At 42.5% G+C, this 21424-nt stretch overlaps 1 protein-coding gene across 1 annotated transcript in view; it reads left to right on the top strand.

The window, feature by feature from the left end:
• Positions 1-21424, top strand: part of LOC126484312 (general odorant-binding protein 70) — a 162129-nt gene that overhangs the window by 88298 nt on the left and 52407 nt on the right. The window contains exons 2-3 of the mRNA XM_050107749.1: positions 2647-2734; positions 7838-7911. Of these exons, the coding sequence (XP_049963706.1) occupies positions 2647-2734; positions 7838-7911 (162 nt within the window). The remainder of the gene's footprint in view (positions 1-2646; positions 2735-7837; positions 7912-21424) is intronic.

The raw sequence follows: 21424 nt of genomic DNA, 5'->3' as shown, positions 1-21424 counted from the left end.
GGTAGCAAAATCTACGAACACAACAACGAGCGATGCTTGCTTTAGACAAGGAACGCCTTCGGGCTGCAGACAGGACTGTAAAGAGTTTAGAAATACAAGCAAGAGTATACAGGAGGAGGAACAAGAGGAAGCTGGAGGAGGAGTTTGCAGAGTATGAAGATAATCCATCCTATGGACCTGGAATGCACCAAAAAGTTAATCCAATCTTTGTCGCTCGATTCCCAAAACTTTTATTTTCTCATACTAATTACATGTTTTCTAAGGATCTTCGAAACATATTTGTTTCAAACTTTCAGTAAATGTTACACAGTACCTTCTGCATAATTTAACACAGCCTTTTTCCAAAAAACTGTATATTTTTGAATATATAAATAAAAAATTTCAAAAAAATGTTGTGAATTTTCATTACAATTGAAAAAAAATCATCTTTAATAACTGAACTAAAATTTAGTAAAATCCCTGTGTTAAGTTGTAGCCCATATTTCAATAAATAATCTGTAAAAAGTTCAACTTCCTACCTCAAATACTTTGTGAGGAAAGATGTAGTTTATAAGCGTTATTTTAACACTGCAAGTATAGGGCGTTCCGGAGCCCCTTAATGTGACTGGCGTGTTGAACAGCATCCCAACGAAGAACTTTTGTAATATTTTCAAGTGGCCGCACGAACATTGTGTGTATTGTACTCAGTTGGCAGGAGTCTATGACAAAAGCTTGGAGCGCTGAAACCAAAATCATAACTTTTCCTTATTTTTTAACAAGGCAGTCTCGAAACTTATTGGATTGTCGGTGTATGTTTACTCAGTCCGCTCACACTATATGATACAGATTTTTAGCTTTTGTTTCGCATTTTCAGAAAAGAATATGCTTAATTTTAGAAACGTTTACTGACAGTGATCACCAACTTTTATTCATAGTGACATAATAGATTCTGTAGGACACACCAACGATCAGATTCTACCAAATACTGATATGAATTGTAGGAGTCGATTTTAGACATGTTTTCAAAACTTTTTTTTCTCACTGATGTAACTTTATTCAAGCAGGAAGCAAAAAGACCTTAATGCAGACACCTAGTTTTCCGCTGTGTTTTAATTAATATTAATTATTTTAGATATCAGTTACTACCATACTTGTCACCTGAACATTTAATCTCAGATTCATATTCGTTAAATCAAATACTGCAGTTTGATACGCATGAACATAAAATGCTATTCAATTTTCATTTTAGTAGTATTATGGACAATTTTGATTGCTAAGATATTGTCAGGTAGAAGAAGGTGTAATTAGATGAGTGAACAACACTAACTTCACTTAACGAAGGTTTATTCAGCACTTGCACACTCAAGAGCGCGGAGTGAACTGCCTCCTGCTAGAAACACACGGTACATATACATTTACAGAAAATTCCAGTACAATATTGTTGACATTTGTGGATATATCGTCCGCAGCTCGTAGACGTGCGGTAGCGTTCTCGCTTCTCACGCCCGGGTTCCCGGGTTCGATTCCCGGCGGGGTCAGGGATTTTCTCTGCCTCGTGATGACTGGGTGTTGTGTGATGTCCTTAGGTTAGTTAGGTTTAAGTAGTTCTGAGTTCTAGGGGACTGATGACCATAGATGTAAAGTCCCATAGTGCTCAGAGCCATTTGAACTATTTTTTGGATATATCTAGAATATAGAAATTAAAATCTTAGAGTTCAGGCGAGTTTTGAATTCACGACCCTCCATGTAGCAGTCTGCTATGATAACCAACTTACCACCGTGACTGTGTTTCTGAGTTTCTTCTCCGACAACATTAGCACTGGTATCTTCGTGTATACGATGGTTAGTTAATACATTATTAACCTGAACTACATGCGTACAGAGATCCACTATTCTCCTTTGATATTACGAAATACTAAATCAGATATTGAGTACAGTGTAGTTTAACAATAATCCAAACATTACTTATATTAAAAGTAATGTCGTCTGTATGATGTAAACGTCATTGTCGCTTTAAGAATCACATTGTGAGCCACCTGTTGAAAAGATAAAGTGTCAGATTAAGGTGGGACGTCAGTATGAGTTGCACATAAAGACAATATTTATGCCACACATGTAATTTGTTTAGATAACACTGAGATATAAAGAAAAATTTTCTATAAATTCTTCTTCATTTAATTCATTCATTGGCAACATGGAACTGAAAAAGATTCAAATGGCTCTGAGCACTATGGGACTTAACGTCTTAGGTCATCAGTCCCCTAGAACTTAGAACTACTTAAACCTAACTAACGTAAGGACATCACACACATCCATGCCCGAGGCAGAATTCGAACCTGCGACCGTAGCAGCCTCGCGGTTCCGGACTGCAGCGCCTAGAACCGCACGGCCACCGCGGCCGGCTAACATGGAAATGAAACACACTCAGTCTTGAGGGATGCCACGTGCTCCCAACAAGAAGAGGGGATGGGAGCTGAAATTTTTAAACAATGTTTATACACAACAATGCTTCAGAAACTTGCCAATAATCGTTAGGTAGACAGCATGTGCAACTGAATAACGCTGCAAAATAGAGTGTAATACGTAGCATACTGACACAGAAATTTGAACTACATGTCCTCGGATTCGGTGACCAAGTGTTTCAGAGTTTTGTTTTTCGCTTCGCAGGCGCCGTGGTGCCCCACGACGGCGTCGAGCGGTGTGCAGGACGACATGGGGCTCTGCGCCGAGGAGCTGAAGGACGCCATCCTCAGGGGTGAGTCGGCGTTCTAGCGGCGGCTGGCGTCCCTCCGTGCTCGTTCTGCACGACCAGCGTCTACAGCTATCTGCGGTAGACACGGTAAACCGGAACGTCACCGGTGAATTTCAAATATTGTTCAGGAACATTTTCGTATAGCTGACCCGTGGTCTATACTGGCTCGTTGCAGAGTAAATATGCTTCTGTCGTTTAATCAGTTTGTTACCCCACATAACATTTATTTTTGTCAAAATAGCGTCATATCAAAGCAAAGGACTATTATATGCAGTCTCCAAACTGTACGAGATACACTCCTGGAAATGGAAAAAAGAACACATTGACACCGGTGTGTCAGACCCACCATACTTGCTCCGGACACTGCGAGAGGGCTGTACAAGCAATGATCACACGCACGGCACAGCGGACACACCAGGAACCGCGGTGTTGGCCGTCGAATGGCGCTAGCTGCGCAGCATTTGTGCACCGCCGCCGTCAGTGTCAGCCAGTTTGCCGTGGCATACGGAGCTCCATCGCAGTCTTTAACACTGGTAGCATGCCGCGACAGCGTGGACGTGAACCGTATGTGCAGCTGACGGACTTTGAGCGAGGGCGTATAGTGGGCAAGCGGGAGGCCGGGTGGACGTACCGCCGAATTGCTCAACACGTGGGGCGTGAGGTCTCCACAGTACATCGATGTTGTCGCCAGTGGTCGGCGGAAGGTGCACGTGCTCGTCGACCTGGGACCGGACCGCAGCGACGCACGGATGCACGCCAAGACCGTAGGATCCTACGCAGTGCCGTAGGGGACCGCACCGCCACTTCCCAGCAAATTAGAGACACTGTTGCTCCTGGGGTATCGGCGAGGACCATTCGCAACCGTCTCCATGAAGCTGGGCTACCGTCCCGCACACCGTTAGGCCGTCTTCCGCTCACGCCCCAACATCGTGCAGCCCGCCTCCAGTGGTGTCGCGACAGGCGTGAATGGAGGGACGAATGGAGACGTGTCGTCTTCAGCGATGAGAGTCGCTTCAGCCTTGGTGCCAATGATGGTCGTATGCGTGTTTGGCGCCGTGCAGGTGAGCGCCACAATCAGGACTGCATACGACCGAGGCACACAGGGCCAACACCCAGCCTCATGGTGTGGGGAGCGATCTCCTACACTGGCCGTACACCACTGGTGATCGTCGAGGGGACACTGAATAGTGTACGGTACATCCAAACCGTCATCGAACCCATCGTTCTACCATTCCTAGACCGGCAAGGGAACTTGCTGTTCCAACAGGACAATGCACGTCCGCATGTATCCCGTGCCACCCAACGTGCTCTAGAAGGTGTAAGTCAACTACCCTGGCCAGCAAGATCTCCGGATCTGTCCCCCATTGAGCATGTTTGGGACTGGATGAAGCGTCGTCTCACGCGGTCTGCACGTCCGGCACGAACGCTGGTCCAACTGAGGCGCCAGGTGGAAATGGCATGGCAAGCCGTTCCACAGGACTACATCCAGCATCTCTACGATCGTCTCCATGGGAGAACAGCAGCCTGCATTGCTGCGAAAGGTGGATATACACTGTACTAGTGCCGACATTGTGCATGCTCTGTTGCCTGTGTCTCTGTGCCTGTCGTTCTGTCAGTGTGATCATGTGACGTATCTGACCCCAGGAATGTGTCAATAAAGTTTCCCCTTCCTGGGACAATGAATTCACGGTGTTCTTATTTCAATTTCCAGGAGTGTATAATACCGAGGAAAGCGACAACAGATCCAGAAGTACTGTGCTGTGGCGGCCGTTGGTGAGACAACAGGGCTCAACATAGCATCGTTGTGGTACGCCTCCATTACATTCAATGAAACCCATACATGAGTTGCATAACGACATCCTCTTCGTCAATAACACTGTCCATCTTGCTGTGTATCACTGTTAGTGATCTACTAACACGGCTGGATAAACGTAACCAAGGTAGAGCCGAACAGTGCTGAATGCATGCTCCAGGGCGAAAAATAAAGCGGATATTAGTGCTGTCCACAGCAAGTGTCGGCCGTGAATATAACCATTCGTAGCCGGCCGAAGTGGCCGTGCGGTTAAAGGCGCTGCAGTCTGGAACCGCAAGACCGCTACGGTCGCAGGTTCGAATCCTGCCTCGGGCATGGATGTTTGTGATGTCCTTAGGTTAGTTAGGTTTAACTAGTTCTAAGTTCTAGGGGACTAATAACCTCAGCAGTTGAGTCCCATAGTGCTCAGAGCCATAACCATTCGTAATATGGCGTCCGACAATATGAAGATTTTGCTTCAGATAATCTTTCATGTCACATCCTTGTATGTTTACCATTCCTTCTGGGACACGATGAGGATACAAAGATAGATGAGGATTAGAAGTCAAACGAAACGGTGTGTTCTGCAATGAGCCACAAGAGACCAAGTTTCATCTGTATCAAAACTCTCAGAAAATATCGATGAACAATTTCCTAAAATTCTGCCAGTGCAGCTGGGGTTCACCTTTTATTTTACGATGTTTATAGCCTGTACCATTTTTCGTCTCAACTGATGCTTATAGTCCGGAGTAAAGTATTCCCAGTTTTCTTGCTAAATACCAACTAACCTCTCGCTCATTTTCCTAGTTCTCCACGGGTCTTATCTACCTCCCGTTATTTCTTATTAGTTTGTAATTTCATAATCTACGTAGAAATTTAATTTTAAGTATTTTTTAGTCTGATCATGACAAGGTTTGAAAATGGTGAATAATAGACAACTTGCTTTAAGTGTTAAGATGTATAAAATTCTGCGCTTCTCCAAAGGCAGGAAATTTGTATCCCATGAGGCAATGCAAACAGTTAACACATGTAAATACGTGGATGTAGCAATTCGTAGTACGAAGGGAGTTCAACAACTAATACAACACAATATCTTCTGGAAATAGGTTGGATTTATTCAGGATTCCAATACATCATGTTCCCTAGTCTTCCGGCATTAAAACTCTTTTTCTCAACATAATCCCCATTCAAAGCGTTGACCTTACTCCACCTTACATTAAGGACATGTACACCCGAATGGTAACACACTAATGGTCGATTTACTGAAGATAGTGCGATACTGCACAGAGTCGACCGTTGCATCATCCGGGAGGACAACAAACGGAATACCACCTTCGCAGCCCCAGAAGACCGTCGCCATGACTTTACTGGCTCAGGGTGTGGCTTTGAACTTTGTCTTTGTAGGAGAGGCGATGTGTTGCCACTCCATGGACTGCCGTTTTCTTTCCGGTTCGAAACGATGAACCCATGTTTCATCGTCAGTGACGACGTTGGACAAAAAATTGTCACTATCAGTCCTGTAACGCACAAGCAGTTCAGTACAGATGGTCCTTCGTTGCTTTCATGCTCTTCTGTTAGACCGCAACGATCCCAGCGGGCGCAAACCTTTGAGTGTGGACCAGTATGACTGAACTTCTAGCAGAGACAGCCAATTCAACATTGAGGTATTTGATTGTGATCCGGCAATCACTCAGAATGAGAGCACGTTCCAACACTTCGTGAGTTACAGTTTTGTGAGCATGGCTGGCGTGCGCGAGATCGAAAAGGTTTGTGCCATATTGTTGTTCGTGATAAATGAAAGCGTTGTGGGTTGCATAAAACCCATAGGTAGGAGCAGCTGAATCATGCTGTATATACAGGGTATAGCAAGGGGGATATTACATTTTCAGTTGGCTACACTGCTAAGATACAGACGATCTCGCACTGTCTACCACGTGTGATCGGTCCCACATAGTATCCCATTCAGTCCAAAATGGAACATTGGCAACTGCAGTGGCGTAATGAGGCAGTGGAGTAGCCCTGTCATGTGTACAGCGTTGGAGCTGTCCGAAGCGCAGACACCTCGCCCAACGGCTCGCCCAGCTTTTGATAACTGCCACCCCCGTTGACATTCTGCAAGCGCCTATGAATATCTGCGATGTTCTGGTTTCCCGCCAAAGGAAATCTGTGACAGTTCTCTGTCTGGAACGCATCTCCGTGACAGAAGACATTTTGAAGGCTACGTATGCTGCCGCCACCTATCGGAACCTCATAAAACTATAGGGGCTCAAGCGGGAGTTTCCCCCGAAGTTCCACAATAGAATCCATATCTTTTCACTAGAAATTTACCGATAAAACAGACGCGTTCCATTACGTATTGAATGCCCCTTGTAATACGAAGTACAGAGGCCATATATGCTACATAGCAGGATAGGTAGCTGGCAAAATTCTGTTCATTTTCAGGATACTGGGAATCTGCAACCAATCTGCAAAAGTTACTACTTACGAAACACTTCTGCGGTCTATCTTATAATATGGCTCACGTGTGAGGGAACTATACCACATAGGACTGTCACGAGAAACTAGACGTGTACAAATAGGGACAACACCTATACTCAGAGCTCTGTTTTCTCATGAGAGGGTTTCGCGGAGATGCTCATGAAGCTGAATTGGCAGGTGCTTGTAGTTAAACCCTAACTCTCCATGCGTACTTAAAACATTCAGAAAAGAGCATTAAGTATTGCTCTCTAGAAGACCGGGCATCTTACTATGATTAAAGCGCGCATAGAGGCATTTAAGTAATCATTCTCCCCGTGTCCCGTATGCGAACGGAAGGAGAAAAGCCCGAGTAAGTGGTACATGGAAAGCACTCTCTGCCGTGGACTTCGCAATAATTCGTAAACGGTGGAGGTAGATGTAGATATGGATCTTACGCCAGTAAAATTAAGATGCTATTGTAACTATACATCATAAAGTTTGTTTTATCGCGGATGGCGCTCAAAGCATCTTCACTGATTATCGGCCCAGTGTGAGTGTCATCTTGAACCACGATATCGACAAATTTTTTTTCATCTTCAGACAAAGTGTTTGGATCCTGATTTATCCATGAGGTGCCGTAATTAAGCAAAACTTCGAAATCAAAAGTAACGGTCACTGGTGAAAGCTTGGACTCTTTACAGTGTGTTGCTGCAACGTGAGAATGATCTAATATCTTAAGATATGAACAATAAGGCTTTGCAAGAATGTGATGTAAATTTAACATCTGATGTATTATCCTGTATTATCTGTCGTTTACTCCTCTAGTACTTACAGATCGTATACGTGCTGTGTTGCAGAATACGCCAAGTCAGTAGCAGCCAGGCGCACAAGGAGTGCAGAAATGTCGGACGAAGACCGTCTGCTGGTTGGGGTGAGTTGAAAACGATCTACGCTATATGAAAACCCAAATTCTGACCTGTAGTTCACACAGATAAATTAAGTGTACTGAATCATTTGCCGTCGTATATATATATAACCACGATATCGACAATATATATACTTACTTACTTACTTATCGCGAATGGAACCAGAAGGATCACGCAAAGCTTTCTGACGTCGTTTCTTCCATACTTCTTTCATTCGTTCTCCATGTTTTCTTTTTCTTTCTTCTGTCCATTTTGTTCCTGGTCTCTTTAGTGCTTCCTTCTGAGACAATACAATCCACTTTTCCACCTTATTTCTAAAAGTTTTTCTATCTTTGACATCTTTAAGTTCAATATTTGCTTTTTGTAAATCTAATTTTACTTGGCTAATCCATGGTGTTGTTGATTTGACTTTTTCTATGTAAGTGAGAATTCTGTTGGTGAGTCGTGTGGGGGAAGTCTAGTGACATGTCCATAAAATTTTAATCTTCGCCTTCTTATGTCTGCTGCCAGGTTTGATATAATTTCTGTGGTTCTTCTTGATTGTATCCGGTATCCTTCTTCTGTTAATTTTGGACCTAAAATCTTTCTCATAATTTTGCGTTCTTCTTTTAGTATTTTTTCTAAATCACATTTTGTGTGGAGTGTGAGCGTTTCACTAGCATATAGTGCTGCTGGCTTAATTACTGCGCAGTAGTGTCTGATTTTTGTGTTCGAGGAGATGCATTTTTTATTGTATATTTCATGTGTCATACCATATGCTCTCTTCATTTTCTGTTGTCTGATCTTCTGTGCAACTTTCTCTCCTCCGGTTGGCTCCAAAATTTCACCTAGGTATTTAAAATGTTTTACTCTATTTATTTTTCCATATTTTGTGTTCAAACTGTGTATATGGAATTTCGTACAGAAAAATTCTGTCTTTTGAAACGAAATTTGTAAACCTACTTTATCCGCGCATTCCTTAAGGATCTCTATTTGTTTGGTGGCAATTTCTTCATCATCTGCAAGTATCTGTGCCAACGCTCAACCGGATTCATTACCACCAACACAGGAAGAAATCAAATGTCACATTAAAAACTTAAAAAATAATAGAACATCTGGCGAAGATGGCATTGTTGCAGAGCTATTAAAAAACCTAGGACCAAAGACGTTGCAAGAGCTCACAAAAATAATAACAAAAATATGGGAAACAGAAAAACTACCAGAGGATTGGAAATGTGCCCTTATTCACCCGTTACATAAAAAAGGAGACAGAACAAATGTCAATAACTACAGGGGAATCTCACTTTTACAAGTCACCTACAAAATTCTCTCAACACGCCTGCTGAAAAGAACACAAGAGCAGCTGGAACGCCAAATTGGTGATTATCAAGCAGGCTTCCGCCCCGGTCGCTCATGCATAGAACAAATATTTAATTTAGAGACAATATTAAAACACAAAGCAATTAGAAATGCCCCCATAATTTGTACATTTGTACATTTTAAGAAAGCCTATGACTCAATTGACCGGCAATCTTTGTTTAACATTTTAGAGGAACTTGGACTTGACTCCAAAACACTAAGGCTTATCAAAGAATCACTGACAGACACTGTATCTAAAGTTAAATTCAGGGGAGAAATCTCTGAACCTTTTCTCATAAAAACTGGAGTACGTCAAGGTGACGGGCTATCTCCACCTCTGTTTAATATAGTCCTGGATAAAGTCATTAAGGAATGGGAAAAAGAATTAAAAAATCAATCCTACTGGAAACCAATCCACCTTGGTAGAACCAAAGACAACATGGAGATATCTTGTTTAGCATTCGCGGACGACTTGGCCATACTTGCAGATGATGACAATATATATATATATATATATATATTAGCCGACCGGGGTATCAGTGCGGCGTGGTCTGAGGCGTCTTGTCACGGTCCGCGCGGTCTCCCCCCCCCCCCCCCCCCCCACAGTCGGAGGTAGTTTAAGTTAGATTAAGTTGTGCGTAAGCTTCGGGACCGATAGCCTCAGCACGTTGGTCCCATAAGACCCTACGACAAATTTCCGATATACATATATACGAGGGCTATTAGCAAAGTAAGAAACGATAGGTCACGAAATGGAAACCACAGTGAAAATCAAAACTGTTTTATTTGTAACGGTTAGCTACAGCTTCCAGCTACTTCTCTACACAGTTGCCACTCAGACATCTGTTGTAGCGTTGTACCAACTTTTCAGTTCCCTCGTAATAAAAGAAAGCCGCCAGTGCTTTTCGACAATTTTCTACTCTGGACTGCAGCTCGTTGTCTGTGTCAAAATATTGTCTTCATAGCCAGCAGTTCATTTGAGCAGTGATGAACCTCAGGGGTAGCTAATTACGGGCTGTATTGTGAGTGTTCAAACACTTCCCATCGAAAACGCTGCAGGAGCATCTTTATTGCCCTGCAGAGTGCGGCCGAGAATTGTCGTGTAGAACGAACCGCAGGACAGTTATGTTGCTTGGATTGCACAGCTTCAGGTGAAATCTTTCGCCAGACCCTCATACTTGGTGGGAGACGCTAATTTTCAGCCATCTTTAGGTTCTCACTGTGAGCTCAGAACTGAAAACAGCGGCATGATGCTATCGACGGACGTACTAGACACAGTGCGCAACGCATCTGTGCAAAGCTTCATCGGATTTTCACTGTTTTTTCCATTTCGCGACCGATCGTTCCTTACTTTCCCAATAACCCTCGTATATGTTCTTTCTACTTCCCTCCTGGAAGTTTAACTCTGCCGATGTAATCCAGCAAGGTTTCGTAGTTAATTCCAGTTCAGTCAGCACTGTTCATGGTAATGCTGATTCGGATACCATTCAACTACCAGGTCCCAGTACAGTACGCAGCACGACAGCAAGACATCTCCCGTAGCCGCCTCGGCTAACCAAGCCCCACAGCTCAGCACACGTGCTTTCTGCGACGTACTGCTTCACGGCTAACCACACACTGTCTTATCCATTCACTCCTAAAACTCTTCGGGAACGTATACATGTGGTACTACCACCGCAAGTCAAAGATTTTCGTAGTGTAAGACCAATGTGTCAACATTCGTAAAAATTCTCAATCTCTTCTTGAGGAATGGCCTCTATCTTTTTCTAGATTCCGGCTTTCAACTCATCGGTACTTTGGAGAAGCAGTGAAAAACATTTGGTCCCACAGAAATAACCAGGGGCAGAAACATGAGCTGACCTCGCTGGCCATGGAATATCTCACAAATCTGAGAGTAATCGATGAAGAAGTGACTGAATTACAGGCCATATGGACTGTAGTCCAATCATCCTGAAAATAGATCCCGTTCAGATGGCAATATCCCTGCAGCTGTGGAATGAAGAAACTGTTCAGCAGCATGCCATATGACGTAGCACTTTGAGCTGCCCTAGATCTTCTCATGAATGTGCTGCGGGTTTGCGCCCGTGAAATATCGCAAGTTTTGATTATGGAAAAACCCATTCCGACGGAAGTTTGCTTCATAAGACAGCAAAAAATGTTTGAGAAAAACGTCATCCTAGTCAATTCCGTCCAGTAACGTTCTGCAGAAATAGCGCTTACTCCCGTTTGCCTCCCGGCCGTAACTGGTGAGCCAATTGCAGCTTATAAGGCTGAAATTTTAAATACTTTTTCACAATAATATACTCTGCAGAGGGGTGCGCGGGTTTGATAGTGTTCTGGAATGGCGTCCGACAGATCGCTGTGGGCTTCGTTGCAGAACTTCTCGAACTCATGGGATATTTTCCGGCGTTCTGACAGTTATTTCAGGACCCTTGTGCTTCACACAGTTTGCAGAACCCGTCCCACGCCACTGTTTTACCCTCTTGGACATTGTTCTTCTTTGTGGAACACAGAAATGGTACTCCCGTTCAAGGCGCATTGCGCTTCGGACAGCTCCAACGCTGTACACATGACAGGGCTACTCCACTGCCTCATTACGCCACTGCAGTTGCCAATGTTCCATTTTGGACTGAATGGTATACTATGTGGGACCGATCACACGTGGTAGACAGTGCGAGATCGTCTGTATCTTAGCAGTGTAGCCAACTGAAAATGTAATATCCCCCTTGCTATACCCTGTATATACAGCATGATTCAGCTGCCCCTACCTATGGGTTTTATGCAACCCACAACGCTTTCATATATCACGAGCAAGGTTTTCATTCCCTCTCACTCACTACATGCTGTTAGTTCATCAGAAAGAATGAACAGGAAGTTTTTGTAGGAAATTTAATGTATTTGAATTTCGAACTGGGATACGTTTTCTCTAGAGGCAATACTTTTCGAATTGTTCAAATGTAAGAAAAAGTGACCTTCAAATGAGTTTTTCTTGAGTATCTGGTATCGTAAAAGACGTCCTGTTGTTGTTTTTTTTTTTTTTTTCCTGGAGGGCTAGTAGTTTGCACATAGTGAGCGAGAGAAGGGAAAATATAGCCAGTGGTTTTTAAGGCGTTGCAGGTAGCATAAAACCCATTTATAGGGGCGGCTTGCTCACACTGTATACCAGACGCTATCAAGACACTAGTAAATTAAAGAACACATAAATTAGAATATGATATGGCGCTGCCATTGTATTATAACGGTAAAGTCAAGTCTCTGCCATACTGTTATAATTGCGGAACATTTTGTGTCTTCTGAGCTGTTGCGATGCACACAGCTGACAGCGACGGTATCACCAGTCCAGTATTTTAATTGCTTTAGTTGTAAATCTGAAGATGCCCTGATCCAACTGAAACTGGCCATGACAATTACATAAAAAATTATCTCAAATGTTTTCGTATAAAATAATAAAACAGTAAGACTTGCTTCTCCTGCGACAAAGTACCGTCCTTAGGTACTGTTACGTGATAGTAAAGATTATAACTGAGTCTAACGGCAGTAAGACGATCAATTTGAATCTAAAAGCCACTGAAGTCATTTATGGACCTGCAGCGATTTTCATGAGATTTATTTCTTGCACAGTTTTCTAGAAGGAGAAAGTGGTTGCTATCATACATTGGTGTGCAGGGTTTATCTGATTTTTTTCTGTCTCTCTTATTCGAGTTAACAGCTTCTCATTTACGTACTGTTCATCCTGAGACACTATAAAAACGTCGAGATATTTGTAGCGAAAGCCCAAGTTCAAAACTGCTCAAGACTTTCGCATCGGAGCTGTAATCCGCAAATGGTTTGCAAAACCGGAATGCCCCCATCTCTCTAGCTTACGACCTTCTCCTGTGCTCATTACTCGCTAATTTACGGTGAGGCTGCAGGAAAATCCAAAGCGGATTAAACTTCATCGAAAGTTTCAGTCTAACAGTAAAACTTGAGTCTGCTACCTGCTTCAAGTAACTTAATGGCGTCGTTAATTGCTGGCATTTGTCTGCTACTTAACCTCCCGTTTTTCGACTAAATACAGCGCTTCTCTGCAAGCTAAAATATAATGAACATATAACTCTCCCTGATTAGGTGGAGTACCTACTGGGAAATTCTGAAAGGCTATTTGAGTGCGAACGAGCCCAAAAGGGAACACAGTCTTTCCACACTCCATAATGCAACGTAAGCGTCAGTATGAAGGGCACACATATAAATATAAGGTGTTCTACATGAATACAAGCAACTCTTTTCTAATAAAATTGTTCTTTTCATTGGTTTAGTGCAATTTATATCAGCTTCTTTGTAAGGGTGCCCACGGCTTTCAATAGGTGTGTGTATTGCACTGTAGCAACGTAAGTGCTTAGAGCTTGTACAGATGTGATTCAGAAACAAGAGTATATAAATAAATTACCTAAGAAACTTTGAATACAAAACATTCTTTTATAACTAATTGCAATTACTTTCTAAAGGGAAACAATTTTGTCTACGAAACATGTAAGGAAGAAAGGTTCGAGTACAACTTCCTGCACGACGGACGTAAAGAAGTACACAGTTCGTGTTTGTATGCGACAGCTAATTTCAGAATTTGAAAAAGGAAAATAAGAAAAAGCGGCATCGGCAATATGAACCTTACTTTTCCCTTTTCATTGGATTATATTTGCGCTATAGACTGAAGTTGAGGAGATCCTCAAGAATTCATAATATGCACCATAAGAAAAGAAAAAGTATTCCAAGAAGGAATTATTCAAATCAGAGGGGAATCGATAGTCGTGATGTAAATGTACAGAAAAAAAATGATTAGAAATTTAGAAAAAACTGGAAGACTTATTTAAGAGAAAGAGCTCCATAAAGTGAAATAGTCGACATCGCATTGGTCCAACTCTGGCAATTACGCAATCAGTTATTCGGCTTGGCATTCACTGACAGAGTTGTTCGATATCCTCCTGAGGTGTGTAGTGCTAAATTCTTTCCAGCTGGTACTTTAGATCCTCAAGCTTCAAAGCTGGTAGGAGGTCCCTGCCCATAATGCTCCAAACGTTCTCAACTGGGGAGACAGCGGCGACATTGTCGGCCACGGCGGGGTTTAGCAACCACGAAAAAGAGCAGCAGAAATTTTCGCCGTGTGGGGTGGAGCATTATCTTGCTGAAATGCAAGCCCAGATGGCTCACCGTGAGAGGCAGCAAAACAGGGCGTAGAATGTCGTCGATGTACCGAGCTGTAAAGTGGATGACGACCGAACGGATCCTTCTATGAAATGAAATGTCACCGCAGACCGTCGCTTCCACATGTCCGGCCGTATGGTCGGCGACAGTCAGGTTGGTGTCCCAGCGCCGTCTTGGCGTCTCCGGACAAGTCTCTGGTCAGTAATCGCACTATTTGAAGTAGAATTGTCTTCAGTGATGACTCACACTTTGAACTGACTTCTGATGAGCAGAACAGACCTGTCTGGAGACGGGGAGAACATGGTACGATATCACTCAGGACATCCAACAAGTCTGTACGTCAATTCCGAGCCGAATAACTGTTTGCATAAAGACCATTTCCGCTAGACCTACCGATAGCCTTGGGAGAGCCATCCATAACAAAACTCTTCCGTCAGCTGCGCTTCCGGTCTGAGTGGGGTACGGTCAAATGGGGGGGGGGGGGTGCCCCAGGGAGCAGTGTAGGGGCCACTTCTCTTCCTTATTTATATAAATAATATGCCCTCTCGTGTTACAGGTAATTATAAAATAATTCTGTTTACTGATAACACTATCCTGGTAGTAAAGGATGTAGTGTGCAACATTGGCTCTGTTTCAAATAGTGCAATTCATGACATGAGTTCATGTCTTGTAGAAAATGAACTAATGCTCACAGTAAGACACAGTTTTTACAATTTCTAACCCACAATTCAACAAAATCCGAAGTTTTAATTTCACAGAATGGCCGTATGGTTAGTGAAACTGAACAATTCGAATTTTTAGGTGATCAGATAGATAGTGAACTGTCGTGGGAAGACCACATTCAAGAATTTTGTTCAGAGACTTAATGCTGCCATTTTAACTATTCGAACGGCATCTGAAGTAAATCATCGTTCGACACGAAAATTAGTCTGCTTTGCTTACTTTCATTCGCTTATGTCGTATGGTATTATATTTTGGGGTAACTCTTCCCATTCTCAAAGGCTACTTTTGGCTCAGAAACGGGCGGTTCGGCCAATAAGTGGTCTAAGGTCGCGAACCTCTTGTCGACCCCTGGTCGCTAATCTGGGTATTCTGACATTGGCCGCTCAATACATACATACGTTACTGTCGTTTCTTGCTAACAATATCAGCTTGTTCTAAAGAATTAGTAGTTTCACTCAGTTAATACTAGGCAGAAATCCAATCTGCATTTGGATCGCTTCCTTAACTCTTGTACAGAAAGGTGTGCAGTATATTGCTGCATCCATTTTAAATAGCTACCACAAGAGTTAAAAAATATTAGCAGTATTCCAAGCGCTTTCAAATCGAAACTGAAGGGTTCACTCATGGGTCTCTCCTTCTATTCTGTTGATCGAGTTCCTTGAAAAATTAAGCTGATTCATATGTCATATTGTTGATTGTGTTTACTTAAACTTATGACTTGACTTTTCTTTTGGTACATAAACGTTTCATTTTATGTGTTATTACTTTTATTTTGTAATTTCATGAACTAACACGTTAAATGACATCGGAGATTTCCTCCTCAATTTGGCCCTACGGAACTAGACGTGTAAATAAATAAATGAATACCAGATGTATGACACAGGTGAAATAGCGTCAGACTTGAAGAAGAATATAATAATTCCAATTCCAAAGAAAGTAGGTGCTGACAGGTGTGGAAACTGCCGAACTATCAGTTTAATAAGTTACGGCTGCAAAATACTAACATGAATTCTTTACCGAAGAATGGAAAACCTGGTAGAAGCCGACTTCGGTGATGATCAGTTTGGTTTCCTGCGAAATACAGGTACACATAAGGAAATACTGCCAGTTCCACTTCTCATAGAAGATAGGTTAAGGAAAAGCAAACCAACGTTTCTAGCGTTTGTAGACTTAGAAAAGGCTTTTGAAAGTGTTGACTGGAATACTCTCTCTCAAATTCTACGGGATGCAGGGGTCAACTACATGGGCCGGAACGGTAGCTCAACGTGTTCGGTCATAGGGTTACGCGCCCTCTGTAATAAAAAAGCTGGGTTAATCGATCATCAACGAACTTAAACGGATGTCTTACGACGTTCGCCCCTAACAGATGCAACGAACAAAAGCGAACAAAATGAGATTACAAAAAAAATTTAAAAAACAGGGAGCGAAAGACTTTTTACGATTTGTACAGAAAGCAGATTTCAGTTATAAGAGTCGAGAGGCATGAAAGGGAAGCAGCGGTTGAGAATGGAGTGAAACAGGGTTTTAGCCTATCTTCGATGCTGCTCAATCTGTGTATTTAGCAAGCAGTAAAGAAAACAAAAGAAATTGAAGTAGGAATTAAAGTCCTGAGAGACGAAATGAAAACTTCGAGATTTGCCGATGGCATTGTAAGTCTGTAAGTGACAGCAAAGGACTTCGAAGAGCAGTTGAACGGAATGGACAGTGTCGTGAAAGGGGGATATACTCGTAAGCCGAACACCAACAAAAGAAAAAAGAGTATGGTGGAATGTAGTCGAATTAAATCACGTAATGCTGATGGAATTAGATTAGGAAATGAAACACTCTAAGTAGTACATGAGTTTTTCTATTTGGGCAGAAACATAACTGATGATGGTCGAAGTGGAGAGGATATAATACGAGGGCTATCCACAAAGTACATTACGTTTTGGAATTAAAAATGAATAAAGTATTGGAAATTTTTTTATTATATACAGATGAAAGCCACACTTAAATACTACTTTTCTACATAGTTGCCATTTAAATTAAGGCACTTATCGTAGCGATGGACGAGCTTGGAAATTCCTTTGTCGTAAAATTCGGCCGCCTGCACCTTCAACCTCGTGGTTATCTCTTCTTGAAGCTGTGCGTCGTCATCAAAACGCTGCATAGCCAACCACTTCTTCATTGCTGGGAATAAGTGGAAGTCGCTCGGTGCCAGGTCGGGACTGTACGGCGGATGAGGAAACAACTCCCACTTAAAAGATTCGAGAACTTCACGAGTGGCATTTGCCGTGTGGGCCCGGGCGTTGTCGTGAATCAGCAAGATCTTTGAGCCCAACTTTCCCCTGCGCTTGTTTTGTATTGCTCTTCTGAGTTTGTGCAGAGTTTGGCAATACCTTTGAGAGTTTATTGTAGTGCCTCTTTCCAGGAAATCCACAAAAATCACACCTTTTCTGTCCCAAAAGAGGTAACCACGTGGTTGAAGGCGCAGGCGGCCGAATTTTACGACGAAGGAATTTCCAAGCTCGTCCATCGCTACGATAAGTGCCTTAATTTAAATGGCAACTATGTAGAAATGTAGTATTTAAGTGTGGCTTTCATTTGTATATAATAACAAAATTTTCCAATACTTTATTTATTTTTAATTCCAAAACGTAATGTACTTTGTGGATAGCCCTCGTATAGAGACTGGTAATGGCCAGAAAAGTATTTCTGAAGAAGAGAAATTTGTTGACATCGAGTATAGATTTAAATGTCAGGAAGTCTTTTCTGAAAGTTTTAATATAAAGTGTAACCATATATGGAAGTGAAACGTGCACGATAAATAGTTTGGACAAGAAGAGAACAGAAGCTTTCGAAATATGGTGCTACAGAAGAATGCTGAAGATTAGATGGGTAGATCACGTAACTAATGTGGAGGTACGGAATAGAATTGGGGAGAAATGCTGAAGATTAGATGGGTAGATCACGTATCTAATGTGGAGGTACGGAATAGAATTGGGGAAAAGAGGAATTTGTCGCACAACTTGACTAAGAAGGGATCGGTTGGTAGGACACGTTCTGAGGCTTCAAGGGATCACTAATTTAGTATTCGAGCGAAGCACGGAGTTTAAAAATAGTAGAGGGAGAATGGTTCAAATGGCTCTGAGCACCATGCGACTTAACTTCTGAGGTCATCAGTCGCCTAGAACTTAGAACTAATTAAACCTAACTAACCTAAGGACATCACACACATCCATGCCCGAGGCAGGATTCGAACCTGCGACCGTAGCGGTCACGCGGTTCCAGCCTGAAGCGCCTAGAACCGCACGGCCACAACGGCCGGCAGTAGAGGGAGACCAAGGGATGAATACACTAAGCAGATTCAAAAGAATTTAGGTTGCACTACGAGACGAAAAGGCTTGCACAGGATAGGATAACACGGACACTAACATCAAACCACTCTTCTGACTGAAGATCACTACAACAACAACAACAAGAACCAGAGGAGGACCACCGCGTTATTGGCTTGCTCAATTTGTGAAGCTCTTCCTCATGCATAAATCATCCCATTCTTCCGTAGTTTTAATCATTTCTTTGTATATATGTACGTCACATCTATCGATTTTCTTTATATTCGGACAGTTCCTTCGTGGTGCTCTTTTTTTTTTTTTTTGAGTGCATATATACCGGATAGGAGATATAATAATGTTGATTATAAATACTCGAAGTTAAATGGATGGCAAAATTATCTGGGAATTTTTCATTTAACTGGCAATAGCAAACTGGCCACAATACACGTAAATATGCAATATACAGAAGTGTAGTCTACTTCAGCCTCACATCATTACACAGAAACTCAGTTTATAACACGTATTTCCATGGTCACACTACTGCACTGAAGATGTGCTAAGAGATTTTCGATAGTACTTACGTGAATAAAGCACATCAGGTAATACTATTAAGAAATTCGTGATTGGTGTAAAAGGAGCTGACCACCAGTAAACCCTTTTTGTTCCTCTTATTAGTAGCTACACTTTTCTCTGCTGCTGCCAAGTTATTGAATATTTGTGTTGCTGAATATCATACGCATTTGTGGAAAAAATTAGGAGATTTTTTATCTTTATGAAGGTAATTTTTGTTTCTATTATTGATTCCATGCACTAAGCTATTGATCTGAAGAGGAGACACATTATTTATGACAAAGTTAATATAGGAAGCTGTAGTTAGTATCCACACCTCCGTTAATGATCATCTGCTCGACGTTCTTGAGACTACTAAGAAAATGGGTCGTATTACAAGCTTACCTTGATGAGTTACCGTCAAATAATGGTCCTGTATGACACTTTTGAACGAAAGTAAGCGACTTATGTTAGCTTTCTTTCTTTTTTTATCACCTAAGTCTGACAGGAGCCGAAATGCAAATGAAGGTTTGTCTAGTCGTTTCAGCAGTTCTTTTGTATCTCTCCCCCCCCCCTTCCCCCTCATCCCCCCCCCCCGAACATATTAAGAATTTAACCAGCTCAAACTTTTCTGTGTGCTTGTCATCATATTTGACGCATATGTTCTTGTTCGAGAGATATACTCGAGATCTAGATAATAGGGGGTTGTCATTCATATCATTATTATGGGCTCTAAGAAATCCTTCGGCGAATTTTCTAAAGGCGGATAGCAAACAAAATGGGTGCTTACATGATCTCGGGAGATGTACACTGATGTACTGCTGATTTCGTAGGTAACAAAATCTGCTATGTGGTCCTCTGGAGGTACCAGCAGAAACGAGAGCACCGTCTGGCACACTAGGATTACGGATTTTACTTGCAAAATATAATATGACGACCATCATTTCTTAATGCAAAGATTAATAATTGGTCCCCAACTTAGCAATATGCAATGGAGTTGTAAACAGACCAATATACCTCACACCGTTTGTCTTTACGATAGTTGATCAGTAACAGGAGATGTTGTGAGCAGTTCGGAGTACAACAACGACCAGAATATTGTCACGGGGACAACATACACTGAGATGGCGTAAGTCATCGGATACCACGTAATAACGTGTCGGACGTCTTTTTACCCGACTTAGTACAGCAGCTCGACGTGGTATGGGCTCAATAAGTCGCTGGAAGTCCCCTGCAGAAGCACCGAGCCATGCTGCCTCTATAGCCGTCCATAACTGCGAAAGTGTTGCAGGTGCAGGAGTTTGTACACGAACGTATCTCTCCACTATGCCACATAAATGTTCGATGGGCTTAACTTCGGGCTATTTGAACTAATGGAGCCTCCGTCAGTCCTATCAAGCACACAGTAGACCGCACGAAACGCAAAAAGAATCAACCGATTAACTCCATTTGCTGTTGAGCATAGAAATGGTCCCTGACCCAAGCGCTATCCAAAACACTTGACCCTAACTTTCTATCATTAATAAAACCGGAGATGTGAGGGCCGAAAAGTCCCGTTTTTATGCACGGCGTTGTTGAACATATTGGTAATCATACTATTGCAGGTATACAGGGTGTTACAAAAAGGTACGACCAAACTTTCAGGAAACATTCCTCACACACAAATAAAGAAAAGATGTTATGTGGACATGTGTCCGGAAAAGCTTAATTTCCATGTTAGAGCTCATTTTAGTATTGTCAGTACGTACTGTACTTCCTCGATTCACCGCAAGTTGGCCCAATTGAAGGAAGGTAATGTTGACTTTGGTGCTTGTGTTGACATGCGACTCATTGCTATACAGTACAAGCATCAAGCACATCAGTACGTAGCATCAACAGGTTAGTGTTCATCACAAACGTGGATTTGCAGTCAGTGCAATGTTTACAAATGCGGAGTTGGCGGATGCCCATTTGATGTATGGATTAGCACGGGGCAATAGCCGTGGCGCGGTACGTTTGTATCGAGACAGATTTCCAGAACGAAGTTGTCCCAACAGGAAGACGTTCGAACCAATTGATCGGCGTCTTTGGGAGCACGGAACATTCCAGCGTATGACTCGCGACTGGGGAAGACCTAGAACGACGAGGACACCTGCAATGGACGAGGCAATTCTTCGTACAGTTGACGATAACCCTAATGTCAGCGTCAGAGAAGTTGCTGCTGTACAAGGTAAGGTTGACCGCGTCACTGTATGGAGAGTGCTACGGGAGAACCAGTTGTTTCCGTACCATGTACAGCGTGTGCAGGCACTATCAGCAGCTGATTGGCCTCCACGGGTACACTTCTGCGTATGGTTCATCCATCAATGTTTTTAATCCTCATTTCAGTGCAAATGTTCTCTTTACGGATGAGGCTTCATTCCAACGTGATCAAATT

Source organism: Schistocerca serialis, chromosome 6, assembly GCF_023864345.2.
Source record: "Schistocerca serialis cubense isolate TAMUIC-IGC-003099 chromosome 6, iqSchSeri2.2, whole genome shotgun sequence".
In the NCBI taxonomy this organism is placed as follows: domain Eukaryota; kingdom Metazoa; phylum Arthropoda; class Insecta; order Orthoptera; family Acrididae; genus Schistocerca; species Schistocerca serialis.
The sequence above is the reverse complement of the archived record's forward strand: the minus strand, read 5'-3'. Positions and strand labels throughout refer to the sequence as shown.